A 16,609-nucleotide genomic window follows, 5' to 3' on the forward strand; every position below is an offset into this window, starting at 1 on the left:
CATAAAAAGTAAAGAAGATCAGCATCTCATAAAATGGAAATGGACTTTAACCCTTCTAACATGCACACACACACACACACACACACACACACACACACACACACACACACACACACACATGCACACAAATCCAAATACAATGGTCAAAAATTTTTTTATTGCAAATGAGTTCACATAAATGTTAACTTTAACAACAATCCAATGTACTTACCTATAACATCCACATCAAAATGTTTTTCTGCAGAGCCAGCTATATTGGTTGCTACACATGTATATTTTCCAGCATGGTGGGTCTAGGAATAAAAAAAAAAAAATAAATAAATAAATAAATAAAGACTTGGAGAGAATGCAAAATTTATTTTTGATGTTATTAAACATTCCTTGCAAATTAAAAATGCACTAAAATGACTAATATTATTATTATTATTATTATTGTTCCGGGAAACTCAAAGGAGTCGACAGACTCATCGAGGGAGGCCTTAACATCATGTCTGGAACAACTATTCAACATTCACACAGTATCTATCATATCTAGCCTTGAACTCATTCACGGTCGTAGCACCCACAACAGACTCTGGAAGCTTATTCCACTCATTCACCACTCTCCAAGTAAAAAACCTAGCTCTAACACCCTTGTCAACCACGCTCTTGCCCAGTTTCCTTGCATGGCCCCTAGTCCTCCCACCACCAGTCATATTTTCAAAAATATCTTCTGGATCAATCTTATAAAAACCCTTCAGTAATTTGAATGTCTCAATCATATCACCCCTCCTTCGCCTATCGTCCAATTTCTGCAACCCACAAATCTTCAACCTATTCTCATAAGGTTCATTTCACAGACCTGCTATCATCTTGGTCACTCGTCTCTGGACCCTCTCCACTTCCTCCCTATCACGAAGAAACCCTGGTGCCCATAACTGGGCACAGAAGTCCAGATGGGATCTTATCAAGGCTCGATACAGAGGAACAACAACTATGTTTGTCTCTGCATGTTAAAGTATTTTTCAGAAGCCAAGTGATTTGGTGAGCTGTTTTAGTCACTTTTGCAATGTGCCCCCTAAACTTCAACTCCCTATCCACCAACACTCCCAAATCCCTGGCCTCATCAATATCCTGGAGTATGGTTCCACCAATGCGATATACTGTTGCTATTCTTTTCACCCCAAAGTGCATAACCTTACACTTTGCCACATTAAACTGACATCCATTTTTCCTAGCCCAGTCCTCCAAACTATCCAAATCATCATATAAAATTTTGACATCCTGTGCACTCATAATTGCTCTACCCAACTTTGCATCATCAGCAAACAAGTGAACACTTCCTCTCAAATCCATTCCAATATCATTGATGAACAATTTAAAAGCAGTGGTCCAAGAACAGAGCCCTGCAGTACTCCACTAGCCACAAGACGTCTTTTTGACTCCACTCCTGAATAAACCACTCTCTGGTATCTCTCCTTCAACCACCCACCTATCCATCTCACCAAACCTATATCCATCCCCATCTGCTCCAGTTTACTGATTAGGGTTCCATGTGGTATCCTGTAAAAGGCCTTGGTAAGGTCCAGTAGTATCACTGTAAACCCATTATCCCTATCCAGTTCAGCTGTCATTGTGTTATAAAAAGGTGAGCAAGTTACTGAGGCATGATCTACCCTTCACAAAACCATGTTGTCCGCCATACAATATCCCATTTTCATCTATCCAATCCTGTATTCTTTTCTTGACTAATTTCCCTAAGACCTTGACAATGATTCCTGATATGCTAATCGGTCGGTAATTTACAACAGCAGTCTTGGAACCACCTTTATGCAGTGGAACTATTTTCCCCTCTTTCCACCCCCTCGGGACTAACCCAGACCCGAGACTCAAATTAAACAAAATGGTCAAGGGTACTGACAATTCTTTAGCTGCTTCTCATACTACACGAGCTGGTATACCATCCAATCCCACAGATGTATTGACATTGAGGTTTTGCAATAGACTACTCACCTCCTCTTCATTCACCACAATTCCGGTATAATCTACTGGTTTATTCGTTTCTCCTATGTAATCACCTGGATGATATATTCTTGCAAAGTGCTCACTCAGTAACTCAACTATCTCAACTGATTCAGTTACCTCCCTAACATCGGCATTCTTTAAAATCATTCTGCCATGTACATTTTTCCTTTTACTTGCTGCATATCGAAAAAACTGTTTAGGATTCTCTTTAGCCTGCATGGCCAATGTTCTTTCGTAATCCTTTTTTGCTTTTCTTACCACACTCATTACCCTTCTGGCCTGCGCTTTATACCGTTCATGTGCCTGCCGGTCACCTTTCTCCTTAAATTCCCTCCACATTTGTTTCTTTTTTTGCAGCTCAAGCTTAATGGTGTTATATCATCCATTTAACCCCTACTTGATTTATTATTCGGACTCTAGGTATACGGTCAGCCACTGCTTCAGGCAAGCACTTCTTAACTACCTCCCATGCACTATCAACTTCTAGTCCTTGCAGTTGTACATGCCATGGCACTGAGCCGATCAAACTCCTAAGCTTGTCATACTTTCCAGCCCGATAATTCCACATGTACCCTGTCTTAATTGAAAATTCTACACCTTTAGCCACCTCCCAAGTCAAGACCCTATGATCACTCTCACCAATTGGTGGCAATGTGGTCATATTTGTTACAGCCAAATCCTCAGATGTAATTACTAGGTCAAGCACTCTCTGACCCCTAGTATTTTCCATTACATGCTGTCGCAGATAGTTATCCCTTAATAACCGCATAAAATCCATTTCCTTCCTCCCATGTATCCTCTCCTCACTCCAATCAATGCGACCATAGTTGAAATCTCACATAATAATCACCCTCCTTCCACTCATTTCTTTTATTTGCTTGTGCATACTGTCACCACCATCTTTTCCATCACCTGGTCTATAGCAGCACCCAATTGTATATTTAGTTCTGCTAGCCACAATCTCACACCAAATGGCCTCAAATGTGCTCTTTTCTCTATCCTGCAATTCAACTTCTATTCTCCTTGGCTGTAGCTCATCAGCTATCATCAACAATACTCCTCACCCCATTTTATTCTCTCTGTCATTCCTGAACACACTATACCCATCACATTCAATCCCACTAGCTATATCATCTACAGTCAGCCATGTTTCACTAATACCAATAACCTGTAGTCTGGAAGTGTCAATCATGGCCAAAAACTCTTCCTTCTTGTTCCTAATACTCCTAGTATTAGTGTACATGAATTTAAGACCCCCATTAGCCCCAACCCTACCTTGATGCCTTATATTAACTATCCCACTCTGGTTTGTTGTCCTTATATGCTAGAGCATATAAGGACAACAAACCAGATTCATTCTTATATTATATTCATTCTTACATTCAACTGCCTCCCTAAGGACTGTATATCTACTCCCCCCCTCTTAACAAATCTAGTTTCCCTGAATTTGCACATCCACTACATTCAGCAACACTTTCTCAAGTCTTCTTACACCGTAACCATTCAAATGCAAGCCATCCATCTTATATAGATCCTTTTGCCCATCAAACTCACTCCACACGTCCACAAATTGCACACCACTTGTCATACATAACCCACGCATAAAGTCATTTGCAATTATGGCCCTCCTTTTAAACATTTCACTGTCATACCGTGGCAAAAGACTAATCATTCTAACTCTCTCACTCTTTTCTTTTGCTACCTCAAACAATTCATTCAGGTCTTCTATCATTTCCATTTTATCTCCTTTCAAATCATTCGTACCTGTCACAACAATCATTTCTTTCACCCTTTCCTTTTGCTCTCTAATAGACTCAGTTACATCCTTTATGGTCGCACCAGGTTGGTACGATTTTGTCAAATCCTCTACTAACACACCTCGTACTAACGAGTCTCCATACAGCACTCTATCCTTCATTTTGTTCATGTTCACATTCATATGTCTATTTTTTGTCATACCTTTTATTATTGGTTTGTTCATTCAGTCGACCTTTGTTCATGCACTCTAGCTGCTGTTTTGCCCTTTCTATCGCACCATTCAACAATGCAATCTCACTCAATGCATCTATCTCATCTTTTTTATTCTCTGAGAAACCATTAATACTATCATTCACACTTTCTACATTCACACTCTCATAATTCTCATGTACAACCTTGCCGTTTCTTGTCATATCGCTATTTTCTTCATTCTGAAGTTTGACAAAAATATCACACTCACGATCTGAAATACACTTCAATTCCTCATTCTCCCTACATTTTGCAGCAGTCATATTGTCTCGTGTTGAAATTAAACATTGGGGACAGGGATTTAGTAAGTGAATTAATAAAGACAATTATTAAAATTGTTATAAATTAAAGATGCCAAGAAATCATATTCTTGGTTTAATCCTTTATCCAAATGCTAAAATTGTTGTGTAAACCTATAGTTTAAGTAAATATTTTTTAGCATATATTAAAACAACTTCTGTACAAAATGAAAACCTACAGTGCATCAGTATGAATGAGCAAGGAATTAGCTGAAAATGGTAGTGGTATTTACATTAAAAGTGTGAATCATGTATTACAAAATTATGTACAAATTACAGCATTTGCAAACTTAATCCTTTCATACCTGCCAAAGTAACCAACAAACTATAAGTTTACTTGTGAGTCATTTTTTAGTATTTACTCCATTATTTTAGTATTTTTTAGTATTTACTTCCAAAGTCACACACACACACCAAGTATGCCAGAACAATTAGCACAAAAAAAAAATACCTGAGAATACACTGCAATTTGCAACAGTAAAAGAGTTAGGTATCATTAATACAAATATTGTTATGAAATCATTATATGAAACTACAAAACCTACAAAAAAGTATCACCAAAAAATAATGTTATCAAATATGAGGAGGCACAGAAGAAATAAGGGCATCAGTGGAAGTTCTATACTCCAGGTAATAGATCTCTAATGCTAGTTATCATTATCTGCATGGGATTAAAAACGTCTCACAGCAGAATCTGTTCTATCTACACTATACTTTTTTTAATATAAATGAGATATTAATATTATTATTATTATTATTATTCGTGACACCTCCAAGGAGTCCGAAGACTCATTGCGGGAGAACACCTACAACACTCCGTCTCCACTACTAGACCGAACTTCTACTACCAATCCTACATCAACGCCATTCACTGCCCACAACCACCACAGCTAGTATTTTTGTCTGTAAATTGTGTGTGTTCTAAGGGGCCAATTTGTCTGTATGCTGGATGAAAAACCAGAGTTTCTGGGAGAAAAACCCTGCTACCTCCGTATGAGATCGGCTAACTCACCTTCAATTGAAAAAGTTCATATAAAGATTCTCCCGTCATGACGAGAATTGAACTTAGACCTTTTCTAATCGAAGGGTGCAATATATTTTAGGAATGAGAAAAGGAAATAATAGTGTGCTGGACTTAGCTGTTTAACTCTAGATAACCAATCTTTAAAGAATGATAATTACTTCAATGAAAATTACTTCCTTAGAAACTTATGACTTTCATTTTCATTTAATAAAGATCCCATCTACAACAGGTTGATCAACCTATAATAAACTAGCACCAAGGATTGGAAAGAATGAACTTGTTCACATTTGATTGGATTTGAAGAGCTATGAATTGTATTCCTTGTGACAAGGTAGAAGAAAACCATTACAGAAAGGCAGTAGAAGGAATGTATGAAGAAGAGCAGAAATTGTTTTGTGGTTTAGAGCTGAAATGTGATGGAGTGTTGATTATGTCTGACTGGATTTGACACAGAGTGGGAGAATTACTGATGCCAATTCTAAGGAACAGCAGGCTGTAGAAGTATTTGTTGAAGTCAAAAATAGCAGAAAGCAAATGGCTGTGTGAAAATGAGTGAAATGCATTAATGAGAGAAGAGTCATTAATCAATCTAACTGCTCTTTTCTGTACAGAATCTAGCACTGCCTTTGGCTAGAGACCAGTATACATGATACCATTTATACAGGAAGCAATTTTCCTGCTTCTAGCTCTTTCAAAAATCAGTTTTTGATGAATTAATAATTTTCTTGCAGCTATTCCAGGCCTTGGTAATAAGCAGATAGAAAGATAGAGTTTTAGATGAAAGCAGTTACTATATGACAGGTTCTTTTCTTATACAATCTTGACACACTTTTTGGAGAACCAAGATTTAGATGGGGAACAGGAATTTAGGGTGCAATAAAGAATAAACACTTTCATAAAGATATGAATGATTTTGTTCATAGGTTCAGTGCATAAGTTTGGGTTAGATGGATGAAAACAATAATCCAATCAAGCAAATAAGGCACAAAAAATCATCCTATTTGTTGAAAGTTTTTTCATTTGGTTATACTATAAATTAAAGATACCAAGAAATTATATTCTCAACTTCATCCTTTATCCAAGTGTAAGCGAACAAAGTTTGCACATGAAGTCACTTCATGACTGGATATTAATATTATGCTGGATAAGTGAAAAAAGTAGCCTCTTAGGTGGAAAAGGATGGCAAGTGTTTTTTGAGGCCAAGAAGAAGAATGTAATTTTGCTTGTGCTAGGAAAGGCCAGAGATAGCAGAAAAAAGACATGATCTTGTCTGAAAATATGCCTATTATCAGACATAATGAAATACAAAAGACAATCTTGCAGGAAAAAAAAAAGCTAAACAAAACAACAACAAGAAAAAAAAAAGGAAGATGTTTTGGCAAGAACAGTAATTAATGCACTGGTATCTATGTTCTTCATGATTCTAGCCAGAGAGCACCACAAGATTTGTAAAACAGAGAAAAAATGAACTGTCATCAGAAAAACTATGGATAAGATTCTTGTTTTTAGAGAAACTTGTGTCATAGTTCTATACAATATATACCAAGATTTGAAGTCAGTGAGAAAAGGTAATTTACGTATTAAGAGGAAGATGATGTGTGAAAGTACAGAGGCATGGGGTATATTAATACAGGGAGCAAAAAATAAAGACAGGATTGGTTGGTTGGTTTATGGTTTAATGGTGCAAGAACAGCAAAGGTCATACTGTGCCACAGAAAAAGGTTGCAACAGTACATGAAATAGTCAAAGACAAATCAGTAAACCAATATGCACACACAAAAATTAAGTTTAGCAAAGCAGTATTTACATATTTGAGGGAGAGATATGATAGGGACATTTAAGCTGTTAAAGGGTTATTATCGCATTAACACTGAGGAGATTTTTTACGTGGTAGAATAAGGGAAAGAAACAAGGACAAGAGGTCATTACAGGAAGTTACAAAAGGAGGTAGTAGTAAAAGGTAAAAAGTTTTTTGCATGGAGAATGGTAGGAGCATGGAATGGAATACATTGCCTGAGGCTGGTGAATGTATAGACTGTGGATGATTTTACAAAGTGGAATGATAGGCTTGTGTTCACTAGTGTTGACCTCTGCAATGAGTTGTGACTGTATGAACATCAGGAAAATAACAATATAAATAAAATTACTGCAAAGGTTACAGCAATACACAAGGTCAAAAGTTACACTAGTACATACATAGTCAAAGAGAAACTAGTAAACAACATGCATGTACAAACACCAAGTCAAGCAATGCGGTATCTAGATATAAATAAAATTATAACGAAGGTTACAGCAGTACATAAATAGCCAAAGAGGAAATTAGTAAACAATATGCATGCACTTAAATAAATTTTTGCAATGCGGTATATACATATAAATAAAATTACTGCAAAAGTCATAGCAATACACAAAGTCAAATGGTATAACAGCAATATACCAAGTCAAAGACTACAGCAGTATATAAATAGTCAAAACTAAACTAGTAAATAATATGGATGTACAAAAATGACATTAAACAGTAAAAGAGAAATCAGTAAATAATATATAAATACAAAAACAAAATATAAACAAAATTACCATCAAATGTGTTTGTACAAATTAATTCTTTGCAGAAGGAATATCGTGCAATCTGTCTGAGTCTGATAACATCTGCTTGAGTGTATATGGCTTGGCTAGATAGGTAAAAATTTCATTCCTCTCTCATGTAAAGTGCTGGCACTACACAAAAATATGACAAATAGTAAAACTTACATTGCATACTGTGCCTTATACAGAGCCTAGCAAGAACAACTTCCTCTCTTCTCTTTCGACATTGACTACAATGCCAATACTTAATTTCAGGTTTAATGTAATATCAAATGTAAAATCAAATGTAATATAATTTGTTTATTAATGCTTCCTGCCATGCCATTGAGCAATCAGCTTTGATCATATAAACTGTCTGTAGTCTGTATGTGTCAAACGGTATCTGGAAAAAGTATGAGCTGATCTAGGCAGCTGCAGTCTTATTTCCCTCAATTCCAATAAAGCATATGGTGTGAGGTAGAAGTGGCCAAGACAGAGGGTGGGGAGAAGGAAATGTTTAGGCAGTTGAGCTTGGCAAGAGCAAGAAGAATGATTGTTATGGGAGATTTTAACTAAAGCAGTATAAGCTGGGAAGAGGAAAATGCATGTAGTAATAAAGAGATGGAATTTCTAGAATTCTTGAGAAACAAATGTCTTAGGCAAGATGTAACAGAAGGAACAAGAGGTTCAAGAGTTGGATTTGGTCACAGTGTCAGAAGAGCTGATAATAAGTGAGATGCCATCTCTCCCACCAGTTGGAGAGAATGACCATGTGGTTTTGACTTGGAAAATGAACAGACATGCAGGTGTATCAAAGAAAAGGGAACCTATGTGGAATTATAAGGCAGGTGATTACAATAATCTTAAGTATCAACTAGGGGAAATTCCATGGAGGGCAGAATTGGAAGACTATGATATCATTAGTGCTTGGGAAATTGTGAAGAAATATTTGTTAGCAGCAATAGTAAGCTGTATTCCATGATTGAAGAAGCAGACACAATTTGGTGTAAAGTGGACGACAAACAATATCAAGCAGGAACTGCAGTTGAAGAAGAGATTATGGAAAAGTTATAAGGAGAGAGGTGGAGGGCAGATACACGAAGAATATAAGACACAGGCCAGGAGAGTGACTATTATGGTGAGGAAGGCAAAACTGGAATATGAGAAGAGATTGGCACTAGATCCAAAGAAAATCCTAGGAAATTTTTTAGCTATGTAGTCAGTAGGAGGAGAAATGATTGTGGAAGAATGACACTGTGGGATAAAAATGGGAATAAACTGACAGATGCAGAGGACATAGTGGAGTTGTTCAATGAGCACTTTATTGGAGTATTTCATCCTGGAGAAGAAGGTTTTAATACTAGAGGGATAGGGCAGGTTTCAGGGTTTAGAGGTATAATAGGAGAGTCTGTTCCAAATACTGAGTACTCTGGATATCAGTACAGCTGGGGGACTGGATGGTATTTCACCACAGATTTTGAGAGAATGTGCTAAAGAACTGACAGCTCCGTTGATCTGGCACTTCAATAAAAGTCTGGCTGAAGGAAAGGTACCCAAGGAATGGAAGGAAGGTAAGATAGTGCCACTGGACAAGAGTGGCAGCAGACTGGAAGTGTCTAATTATAGGCCAGTTTGTGTGTCATCAGTAGTTGTTAAGGTCTTGGAGAAATTAGTGAAGGTACTATATACATCGTTGGGCAGATGAGGGTAATGTTATCTGAGAGAATCAACATGGATTTGTTAAGGGGCATTCTTGCTTTAGTAATATGATTGCCTTTTATAATAAAGTGAGAAGAGAAGTTGATGAGGGGAAAGGCATATACTGCCATTTTTTTGGATTTTGCAAAGGCATTTCACAGGGTGTCACATGATAAGCTGATATTTAAATTACAGCACATAGGTTCAGATGTTGAGTTAGTCAACTGGATTCAGGATTGGCTGTCTGATAGGTGTCAGAGTTGTGTATGGTGGAGCAATATCGAGGAAGCAGAAGGTTACAAGTTGGGTTCCACAGGGCTCAGTAATGGGACCTGTATTGTTCAACCTTTATTTCAATGACATTGTCAATGGATTGCAAGGGGATATTCAGTTATTTGCAGATGATGTAAAGCTAGGAAGGGTTATCAGTAATGGTGGATGTGGCAGCCCTGCAAGAGGATTTGAATAAACTAGAAAGATGGGCAAATGAATGGGAGTTTCAATTTAATGCAACAAAATGTAAAGTCTTAAAGTTTGGGATCTATCGATGGGAGGATGCATACTCGATTGTGGAAGAAGTAGGAAGTGGAGGAAGTAGGGGAGAGAAGAGATCTGAGGGTGATGAATGATAGAAAACTGAAATTCAGGGAGCATACAGCAAAGGTGATGAGAGTTACCCAGAGGATTGCTGCAATACTGAGAAGGATGCTGACCTGTAGAGATAAAAGAGTTATCATATTAAAAAGTGTAAGAACCTGATCAGACCACATTTAGACTATTGTTCTCAAATTTGGCCTGCAAGGTTTGAACAGGATAAATTAACTGTGAAAAGGGGACAGAGGTGGATAACAAAGATGGTTTCAAGACTGTAAAATGTCGGTTACGAGGATGGAATGAGGAAATGTGGACCGCACAGTTTTGTGGATAGAAAAAAGTGAGGTGATATGATCAAGAGAGGCAGTTACAGTGTAGACATTGGGGCGTTCTTTCGCTTGGTGGAATGGCGGTGGGGGGGGGGGGGGGGGGGTAGCAATGACAAGGGCCATCCCTGGATGTTGCAAAAAGAAGCTGTGAGCAAGAGGGTGAGGAATGGTTTCTTTGCGTGGAGGGTGGTTGAACCGTAGAATGCATAGCCTGAGAGAGTAGTTAGAACAAGAATGGTCAACGAGTTCATGGAGTGGTATGATAGACTTTGTGTTTTCTAAGAAGGACTTCCCAAGATGAGTCTTTTGACTCCATGGAGGCCTGAATAATAATAATAATAAATATTAGAATTGGGTTGGCAATGGTATTATCTTTGATGGACAACATGGATTTGTTAAAGGGAGGTCATGTTTTAGTAATCTACTTACTTATTACAATAAGGTGACTGCTTCCTTAAACAGAGGAGAAGGATACACAGTAATATACTTGGATTTCACAAAGGCTTTTGATAGAGTACCTCATGATAAATAGATAGTCAAAATAGAGCAGATGGGGTTGGATATTAGATTAGTGCATTGGATTGGAGACTGGCTATCTGATAGGTATCAACAAGTTGTGTATGGGGGAGCGATATAGAGGAAAAGGAAAGTCACTAGCGGTGTGCCTCAGGAATCTGTTTTAGGGCCATTACTGTTTAACTTGTATATTAATGATATTGGTGAAGATTTGGATGGAGATATTCAGTTGTTTGCAGATGATGCAAAGTTGGGATGAACCACAAAGAGTTGAGAAGATGTTGTAGCCTTAAAAGAAGACTTGAATAAATTGACTGATTGCACATGGGAATGGGGATGTGAGTTCAATGTTGCAAAATGAAGGTTTTAAAATTTGGAAAACAAGATGGGATGCAGAATTTATGCTTGTGAGGATATACTGTCGTAGGTGGAGGAAATAAGAGATCTTGGAGTGATAGTGGATAAGGATCTGAAATTTAGGGAACACATTGCCAAAATTATGAATACAACACAAAGATTTCTGGGAATGATGCAGAGGACACTGACTTGTAGAAGTAGGGAGATTCTTGTTCCATTGTATAAGGCCTTGATTAGGCCACATATGGATGACCGAGGCCAGATTTGGTCACCTGGTTTTCCAAAGGACGAAGAGATGTTGGAAAGGGTCCAGAGGCAACTGACTAAGTAGTTTTTGACCTCTGGAATGTCGAATATGAGGAAAGATTGAAAAGATGCAATTTACAGTCACATGGATAGGTTTCAGAGGGGAGATATTACAGAGACCTACAAGTTAGTATGGGGTTGTTATAGGATCAATGTCGAAGAAGTTCTACAGAAAACAGTGGGAGATCAGGGGAGAACTAGAAACTGTATAAAGAGGGTGTGTGAGCATTGGAGTAAGAAGCAGGTTTTTTGCATGCAGAGTTGTGAATGATTGGAATGCCTTGCTTGAGAGCGTGGTGTCTGCAGAGAATTTGAGTGTGTTTAAAGTTTGTATGATGAACTGTGTGTATGATAACAGGACCTCCTAGATGAGTCTTTGACTCCATGGTGTCTTGAGTGATAATAATAATGATAATAATAATAATATTGATTTATCTCTCTCGGATATGATAGTTCATGATTAAACTTATCTGTATTTGATTATTTGCATATTACTTATGGTAGCTTTTAGAATATTATTTGTCTTTTTCTTTAATATGTTAAGTATAATACTTTTTCAAAGTCAATAAATGCAATATATGTTTCAAAATTGTATTCCCTTCTTTTCTGTATTATTATTATTATTATTATTATTATTATAATGGCCAGTGCCTGGCTCACCAAGTGGTTAGCGTATCTGCTCTCCAGCGAAAAGGCTACGGGTTCGAATCCCGTCGTGGGCATGGATGTTTGTGATTGTATTTGAAAATACTTGTGGTGGTCAGCAGTAGATGGCTTTGGTGTAGTTGTGGTCAGTTGGTGGATTGAAAGTTGTAGATGAGTCCACCTTCGATGAGTCTTTGGACTCCCTGGAAGTGTGAAATAATAAGGGTGGAATAATAATTATTATTACACCTTCTATGGAGTCGACAAACTCATGGTGGGGAGGTTCATTAAACTGATAACATATTTCTCATATAGAATCTTAAAATCCTTAACACTTCTTGCATTAACAATAAATTCTGGTAATAATACATTCCATTCACTGACAATTCTCGATCTAAAAAATCTACACACCCTTCTTCACCACACTTTTACATAACTTTCAGAAATGACCTCTGGTTCTTCCTCTCTCACCTTCTACTCTTTTTTATAATCCCCCTCTGGATTAATTAGATAAAATCCTCTCACTAACTTAAATGGATCTATCATATCACTTCTCTTCCTCCTTCCCATCAAACTCTACAATCCACATTTCTTCAACCTCTCTCCATAGCCAGCATTCCAAACTCCTGACATTGTCTTAGTCACTTGACTCTGAACCCTCTCCAATGTCTCCACATCACATTGAAAACCAGGTGACCAGATCTAAGCACAATAGTCCAAGTGTCATCTGACCAGTGCTTTATACAGTGGCACAACCACTTCGTAATCCTTACATGTTAGAGTACTTGTTATCATAGCAGCATTACGATGTACAGCCTTTGCAATACTAGCAATATGCACTCTGAACTTCAGTCTACTGTCGATCATCACTCTCAAATTTCTAATCTTATCCACTTTCTGCAGTACAGTACCATTAATATAGTACACAGCCTTATATTTCTGCACTCCAAAATGCAACACCTTGCACATATTGATATTAAAACTACAACTGCACTCTTTTGTCCAAGTAAAATGTCTATTCAAATCTTCCTGAAGGGATTCAACATCAGCAGTGCTACTTATAATTCTTCCCAACTTTGCATCATCAGCAAATAACTGAAGATCCCCAGTCAGTCCACATTAATTTTAGGCAAAAGTCCCAAAATTAGGCCTTTTGCCTAAAGGGTTTACACATGATCGTCCTTTTCTAAATCCATTTTGTACTTCTAAAATAAAGCCTTGAATATTTTAGTGCTTTGTTATTTAAAATTCTGCTATATATTTTACAAATTTAGAATACTTATACCTCTATAATTTTTATGGTTATATCTATTACCATTTTTTTTTTAAATAGGGATCACTATTACTTTTTTCTATTCTACTGGTAGGTTACTTGTTGGATAGCTTTTATTTAAAAATAATAAGTCTTTCTAAAACTGAAACCAGATCTTCCTGCTTCAGAATGCATATCTTATACAAGTTTCTAAATGAACCAAATAGTCTAAAGTTGAACAATATCTATGAAAGCCAGATCGTGTATTGGAGATAAGATCGTGCTTTCTAAATACCACAGAAGTCTGGCATTAACCGTTTTCTCTAATATCTTACAAAAGACAGCTGGTTAGAGCAATAGGCTGATAATTATTTGCTTGTGTTGGATCTTTTCCTGGTTTTTTGGGATAGCAATGACAACTGACTTATGCCAAGAATTCGGAAACTGTTCCTCTACATTAAGAGATCCATAGAAGATGATGGTAGATGTTTTATAATTTCATAATGGATGTCATCAGGTCGTAATGCACTAAGGTAAGACAGTAAAAGATCTGTTTGTTTTTTTTAATTCCTCCTTAAGAAATGGCTGATTGTATGGCTCAAGTCCATTGATAGAATAATTTAACCTTTATATCTCTTGCTGCTCGTTCAGTATTAAAAATCCAAGAGGATATGAAACTGTTGCTGAGATTCTGGCAAAATTTCCACCCAAAGTGTCAGCAATAGCTTTGGGATCAGCAATAATATTTCCATTATGTTCTAAGGTAGATAAACGGTGTATTCTATATCTACATTTCATTTTCTGGATTTTATCCCATTCAATGAATCACTCATAATTAACTAATTATAGGGGATTTTAAATAGGAGGGCATGCAAGGATCAAGAGTTATAGATCTGATCATTTCATCAGAGGATGTGACTGAGAGGAGTTTCACACTTTCCTCCAGTTGGTGAAAGTGATCATGAAGTAATCACCTGTGTTGTGGTTAATCATATGCAGATTTTTGTGAGGAAAGGATAAATGTGGAATTATAAGGCTGGTGATTATGACAAGCTTAGGAGATGGTTGGAGCTATAAAATGGAACACTGAATTAAGCAGTAAGGAAATAAATACTGCATGGGAACTGACAAAGAAATACATAACAGCATCAGTGTGTGAATTCTGAAGGCCAAAAGGCTGAATAAGGTGGATGTAAAATGGATGAATCTAGAGCTTAAGCATGAAATCCAGAAAAAGAAAGTACTTTGGAGGAAGTACAAGATGAATAATAATAATAATCAGTCCTGTGAAGAGTATAAAGGACAAGCCAGGAGAATGACTCAGATAGTAAGGAAATCAAAAGTAGAGTATAAGCATAAATTGGCAAATCAGGCATAGAAAAACCCCAGAGAGTTATTTAGATATGTGGCAAGCAGAAAGAAGAATGATCATGGTAAGATGAAGTTCATGGATGAAAGTGGTAGAAGGTCTTCTGACATTGTTGAGGGTGAATTCAGTGATCAATTTATAAGGATGTTTCATCCTGATCAGGGTGGAATTATGACGAACTTAAGTGTAGAGCAGTGTTTCCCAATGTGGGGCATACGCCCCACAGGGGAGCAATTTGAATACTTTGGGAGCAATGAAAAAATGATGTTGCATTCGCCACCTCATCACCGATATACTCAAAAAACTCACTATTGTCGATGTTGCAACCCTGACTTTCAGAGAAAAAATGCTGACATCACTAGAACAGCAGTCAACATAAATATAGTATCAAGAAGAAGAGCTCTTAGAAAAGCAAAATGATGATGAGTCTATCGGAAATTTATTTAACATAAAAGGAACAATGGCATGGCTTTCTGACGAGACAGAAACGAAGTACCAAAATTCAACTAGTTTTGCAAAAAAAATACTGTTGCCCTTCCGTCATCATGTTTAGTTGATGTGGCTTTATTGCTGTAAATGACTTGCTACTGAAAAAAAGAAACCATGGGGATTTGAGATTGAAAATGACTAAATTATTAGTACCTCAAATAAAAACTCTTTGCAGCAGACATCAAGCTCAAGGATTGCATTAATTTGGATTTTATTTTCCCGAGTTCAGTTTGATTTATATTTTATGATATACAAAGTGTAATATAAAATTTATATTCATTGAAGAAAGTCAAATTAAAAACAGTTTTAACTCTGCTCCTTTTTTATTTAAAGTACATATTTATATTATACTTTTCCAGAACTTGGCTGACTATTATGCTAGAGGGGAGCATCAAAATCTTTGAGGCGTTGAGGTAGGGCATGATCCTAAAAACGTTAGGAAACACTGGTGTAGAGGATATAGAAGGGGATGGCTTAATTGTGATCAGGAGGTATTTGAGGAAATAAATAAGACTGATGTCAATAAATCAATAGAATTTGATGACATATCACCACATATCTTAAGGGAATGTTCTAGGGAACTGGCAGTAACAGTGGCATGTCTGTTTAATGAAAGTCTTGCAAAAGGACAGATTCCAAGGGAGTGGAAGGAGGGTAAAATTGTTCAACTGAGTAATGGTGGTAATGAGGCTCTAGCTTCAAATTATAGGCCGGTCTGTATATTTGGAGTTGTGGTGAAGGTACTGGAGAGATTAGTGGGAAGTAGGATACAAAAATGGATTTATTTCTGTGTTTATCAGCATAGGTTTGTTAAGGGGAGATCATGTTTCACTAACTTACTTAGATTTTGCAAAGGCTTTTGATAGACTGCCACATGACTATCTCTTAAATAAATTGAAACAGATGACATTGGATTGGATCAGTGACTGGCTGCAGATAGGTATCAGTATTTTGGGGTCATTGTTGTTCAATCTATATGTTAATGATATTGGGATGGAATAAACTAGTGATATGCAGCTGTTTGCAGATTATGCAAAATTGGTGAGAGCAATACAGAGTCAAGCAGATGTTATGGCCTTACAGGAAGACTTGAACAGATTGCATTAATGGGCAGGTAAGTGGAACTATCAGTTCAATGTTGCAAAGCATAAGGCT

The 16,609-nt window shown here is 37.0% G+C and overlaps 1 protein-coding gene across 1 annotated transcript in view; it reads right to left on the reverse strand.

Moving 5' to 3' along the window:
• LOC150104035 (hemicentin-1-like) overlaps positions 1 to 16,609 on the reverse strand; it is a 594,473-nt gene that overhangs the window by 13,099 nt on the left and 564,765 nt on the right. The window contains exon 28 of the mRNA XM_090396386.1: positions 212 to 293. Within this exon, the coding sequence (XP_090252512.1) occupies positions 212 to 293 (82 nt within the window). The remainder of the gene's footprint in view (positions 1 to 211; positions 294 to 16,609) is intronic.

The sequence above is a fragment of the Typopeltis vanoorti genome, chromosome 8 (genome assembly GCF_054136105.1).
Source record: "Typopeltis vanoorti isolate ZY-2024b chromosome 8, IOZ_Tvanoo_1.0, whole genome shotgun sequence".
NCBI lineage: Eukaryota > Metazoa > Arthropoda > Arachnida > Uropygi > Thelyphonidae > Typopeltis > Typopeltis vanoorti.